Source organism: Ictalurus punctatus, chromosome 14 (genome assembly GCF_001660625.3).
Source record: "Ictalurus punctatus breed USDA103 chromosome 14, Coco_2.0, whole genome shotgun sequence".
Classification (NCBI taxonomy): Eukaryota; Metazoa; Chordata; class Actinopteri; order Siluriformes; family Ictaluridae; genus Ictalurus; species Ictalurus punctatus.
Genome location: NC_030429.2, coordinates 27,190,086 through 27,195,085, shown reverse-complemented (window position 1 = coordinate 27,195,085; position 5,000 = coordinate 27,190,086). Strand labels below are relative to the sequence as shown.

Sequence of the window (5,000 nt, the reverse complement as noted above, 5' to 3'; positions counted from 1 at the left end):
GTCAGGAGACACTTGTGTAGGTCACAAAGGTCAAATCAGACAGGTGCAGATCCACTTCCTGCAGAGAGAAACATCTGATAATGTGACGTTATTAGTCTGCTTTAATAGTGACATGATCTCAGCGCTGACTTCCATCAACTACATTTCATCATTTCATCGTTTTTCTGCTACCTTCTCGTTTGAGTCCCCAGTGGAAGAACACTTATCTGAAAAATAAGAGAATTTAACATAGACAAAGACGACAATCTCAAAAATGTCAAACACACAGATTTCACTACACAGCTTTTTACAATCACTAACGTTTTCATTACACATTCATTCTGCACTAGTGTATAAGGGCTGCTGTTCGGCCTGGAACAACAGGAAGTGTCGTAAATAAAGGGAACAGTACAGAGAGGAGCAGATGATGCTTATTGAAACAAAGACCGCACACACACATGATAGGATTATAATAATAATTCCACAGAGTGCAGGACCTACAGACTGCTGTGTGTCTGAACGATCAGTCTCATGATGCTGATCAGCTGAAACACAGAGGAACACAGAGATATCAGTAAAGTATCTGAGAGGAAAGTGTATCAGAGGACATTCTGATATCTTTTATAACTTTAATTTAGTGTTAAACACACAACGATCAGACTGTCACTTATACACTGTGTAACAATAAACAACAACAACAATAACCGGGAGAAAAGTGTTTTCTTTTCTGCTTTATTAATCATCACAATAGTTTCAGCTCACCACATCTGTACTGATATCTCTCCTTATATTTTTCTTTTATTAAGGTTTCTCTCAGTCATGAATGTGGGACATGAGTCACTATTTGAAACACTTTTCTCCTCCACACTGAACTGATCTTCTCACAGTTCAACAACATTCTCAACACTGCTCTTTAAAGTGTGGCTGAACAAAATAAAGAACCCTTGAAGAAAACGAAGCCAGAGAGGAAATGATGTCCAGATTAGCAGAACTTTAAAAAGTCCGGAGTGTCAGGTGCGCGAGATTTTACTGTTTGTTCATAAAAATAATCCTTGAAATAATACACAAGATATCAATAATATTATGAAAAATAAACACACGAACTAAAACGAAATTAAATAGCAATAATCAGACTGAATAAAATATTGGCACCCACCTGTAAAGTCCAGTCTGATGAATTTCCCAAACTGAATGTGTGTTGCATCGTTTCGACCTCCACAGAAATAAAATCCCAGATCTGTCTCTCTAACTCCAATAATCACTAAACTGACTGAACTGCTGCTTTCTGTCATATCAAAGTGACTCTCGTTCACATTATAACGGAGGGAAAAGGTTTTCTTCAGGTTAAATTTTTCAGCAGATATCAGCAACTTCACCTCCTCAGATCTCAGTCGATACCACGATATCTCATAATAATTAGTGATGTTACAGAGCAGGGTGATGTTCTCTCCAGGAGGAACAGATAAATGATCAGTTGAAGCGATCTCAAGGAGACACGGTGTAAAGAAACCTGAAAGAACAACAAGAGAGCAGATTCATCATGACTGTCCAAACCAGCTATAGTGCATTAATACATTCAGAGTCCTGAACATTACTCACACTTTCACAGCTACAGCGGCTAATAACAGTCTTTTATAGTTTACTATCTGATCATCTGCTAATGTGTGTATGAACTCACCAAACAGCATCTGTAGAAGAAATGTAGACAGGAGTTTGGCCATTTCTCACACACTCCCTCCAGCGCTCTGAGGACAAGTGCTGCTGTTTCACACCTGGTTTTAGCCACACGGTCCTACATCCTGTTCTGTATTTTGTCAGTCCAATAATCTGCTCACATCACCGGTGTTCTTCTTAGACGGTGCGTACAGATCCGAGCACATTCATCATTTTATCAGTTTATTTTCTTTACACGATCCACCAACAATGCTAACATGAACATCCTAGCAGGCTGAAGGAAAAACATTTTAGCACAATAAGACCCTGAGCGTATGTCAGAAGAGGGACAGATCCATGCTAGCAGAATAAATATTAAATCATATTGTTTTAACTGATATTTAGCTGCAATATGCAGAAATGTTTGGATTTATAAACAACAGCTGAGTATAAATACTTAAGCCGGTTCACACTGTAGGATTTTGACCACGATTTAGTCGTCTGATGAATAAATGGATAAATGTCTGAGACTAATTTTGAGAATCCTAAAAGATTCCTATAATCCTGGGCCAAAATCTGTAGTCTTTGATCGGTAGTTTGACGTGTTCCCCGACAGCAGATTAATGGCCGTTGTGATCAGATTTTTCCTCTGATTAAATTCTGGCAGTGTGAGAAGATTTGAGGCACAGTCCTGTAGTGTGACGTCTCCTACTCCGTAAGATTCTTCTTGTGTGCGTCGGTTTTTCACGTCTTGTACAGTCTGACATTAATGAGAACTGAGATCCTACAGTGTGACATGGCTCACAGTACAGCAGGGATCGTGTTCGTACAGTCTGACAAGCAGCAGTCACAAAGGACTATTAAAAATCACACAGTGTTCACCCGGATTAAAAATAAGTGCAGTCACTCTGCAGTCCCATGTTCGTATCAGATATTCTGCTGCAAATCATAATAAACTGTCTACAGCCGTACACTCCTGGGCAAAGAAAAATGGGATAATACCTCATACCATTCTGCATACGTACAACTTTCACAGATTAACTTAAAAAATCAATTTATTGCTTCACCATTTCTTCAACATTTGGAAACCTTGTACCTTTCTTTTAAGGTGTTCAATCTATTGATGGGATTGTTTATATTTCTTATAATATACTGACTAAAAGACAAAATGGAAACCAAATCAAATGATTATTAATATTTAAATAATAAATGGTTTAGTATTGATCAAAGTTGTACATAAATCAAACTTATTACATTCACAAGTTTTTTTTTTCTTAGAGTTTCCATAGTTTTGTAATTATATTAACAGGAACAATGTACACATTTAATGTACACATTTAAATTCAATGCTCCAATTTTTTCAGTGAACCTCGAAAAAGACTTAAATTAAGAAATAAGTTTATTCTTTCTATTCTGGAAAAAAAAAGCACAATTTCTATTCAGAAAAGTGTCAATCATCACTCGGCATCTGCAACTTTCTCCTGAAAAGAGTTCTCTACAGTTGGGGGCGTTAGCAGAACATGTAGGGGTAGAAGGAAATGAAACTGTAGATGTACTGGCAGAAATATCGATAAAGCATGAAACAGATGAAATACAAATACCATGAAGTAGAGCAGATTAACACCATTATAAAGGAAAGGAGAGAGGAAGAGATGATAATTACGAGTCTTAGAATATCACGCTGACTTAAATCTAACATTACACAGAACAGGAAAACACCCCACTGGACTCTGCACACACTGCAATACACAAGAGACAGAAAACACATTCTGTTAGACTGCAAAAGATATGAGGAGGAAAGAACTGAGCTAGAGATGCAGATTGGAAAACAAAACATGACACTAAACAACTTGCTGGAAAAACATCTGGGAAAATACACCGTCCCCTAATAAATTATCACTAATAAGTCAGAGACTTTAATAATTTAGTATGAATATGTAGTATATAATTATTTATTTATTTAGTAGTATTATTGTAATTATTGTTTTTTTTCCCTTGCCAATCTGCTACCCACTCTCCAGTCCAGTAGGTGGCGGTAATGCACCTTAAGTTGGTTTTCCAACCGCCTTTAAAACAGAAAGAAGAAGAAGACGAGGAGCGGAAGGGAAAAAAAACAAAAAAAAAAAAAAAACACTGAAGTCGTCCTACAACCTGTCGCTGCTCTGTGATGAGCTGAGGTAGGAAAATATCCTTATTTTATCCACAATATGTTTTATATTGTCTTTAAAGTATTTAAGGATGTTTACTGGACGTGTTGGTGAGTATTTCTGATTGTGAATTGTAGAGTTTAGCGTCATTCATTAAAGCGGAAGTGCCGCTGTGTGTTTTAGTGTACACAGGCCCCGCACCAGGGCGTGCCGAAGAGGGTTTTTTACAATACCGAAAGTGCGCGAAGACGTAACGACAACTATTCACAACTAGAGACACTTATTCTGTAAAAACTGCTTATTACATCGGAGCGCGCGCGTTAATTGAAGGTGGGAGATTACTTGGTGAATTCCGTAAAGAGAGTCAGGTGTGATTACTGATTTTCTAAAAAGGTGACAGTTCGCGTCACTCGGGCATTTGAGCTTCCGTCATATTACAGCTGGAGCTTTTCATCTGGTCATTTTAAATGATCACTTAACTCTGTTCTTTTCAGTTTTCTTCTTATTACCAGTCAATTTTGATTTTTTTCTTGTTAATAATTGTTCTTTGTTGTTCATTTATTAATGTTGATATTGTTCATTTCTCTCAATGTCACGGGATTAAGAAACAATGTGAAACGCAGAGCCCTTTTTTCTGTTAAAAACCACAGATCAGATTTTAGTTTTTTTCAAGAAGCCAATTCCTCGCAGGATGGTTGTAATTTTTGGAGATCCCAGTGGAGCAGTGGTGTGTGGATGTCTTACTGTACAGAGCGAACAGCAGGTGTCGCCATTTTGTAAAATAAGTTTGCTGGTGAAACACTACACCGGGTCAGTGACCCCAAGGGTCATTTTCTTTTGTTAGTGATTTTATTGGCCAGACCATCACAGTTCTATTAAATGTATATAGATATAACATTTCTAAGGAAAATACCACCTTAATGGAAGAGATTATTGATAATATACAGTACTGGAAAAATAAATACCCCAGTGCTCTTCTTATTTTGGGTGGGGATTTTAATATGGTATTAAATAGTGATTTGGATCGGTTTCCTTCTAGAGCTGCTTCTGTAAGTCCAGTTATGAATGCTTTTATGATGTGATTTAATGTTGTGCGGTCTCTATACCTGTAGCAGCAAGGACCACTCTAAGCAGTCTCGAATAGATTATTGTCTTCTTTCCCAAAGTGTAACAAACAGTTGTAACTCAGCATTCACACTACACCTCTTACAGACCACAGTG

The 5,000-nt window shown here is 37.4% G+C and overlaps 2 protein-coding genes across 34 annotated transcripts in view; one reads left to right on the top strand and one right to left on the bottom strand.

Annotated features, from left to right (window-relative positions):
- Positions 1–3,005, bottom strand: part of LOC128628631 (uncharacterized) — a 3,741-nt gene extending 736 nt beyond the window's left edge. The window contains exons 1-4 of one of the 2 annotated variants that reach the window (XR_008397869.1): positions 1,658–3,005; positions 1,136–1,489; positions 172–524; positions 1–58 (exon numbers count right to left, since the gene is read on the bottom strand). The exon at positions 1–58 is cut by the window's left edge and continues 736 nt beyond it. Coding sequence is in view for 1 of the 2 variants with exons in the window: in XM_047160075.2 (XP_047016031.1) it covers positions 316–524; positions 1,136–1,489; positions 1,658–1,700 (606 nt within the window). In the remaining variant the exon portion in view is untranslated. Of the gene's footprint in view, positions 525–1,135; positions 1,490–1,657 lie in introns of both variants that reach the window. The other variant, XM_047160075.2, reaches the window with a different exon arrangement.
- LOC108274794 (uncharacterized) overlaps positions 1–5,000 on the top strand; it is a 588,939-nt gene that overhangs the window by 386,894 nt on the left and 197,045 nt on the right. The gene's annotated exons all lie outside the window — the stretch shown is intronic.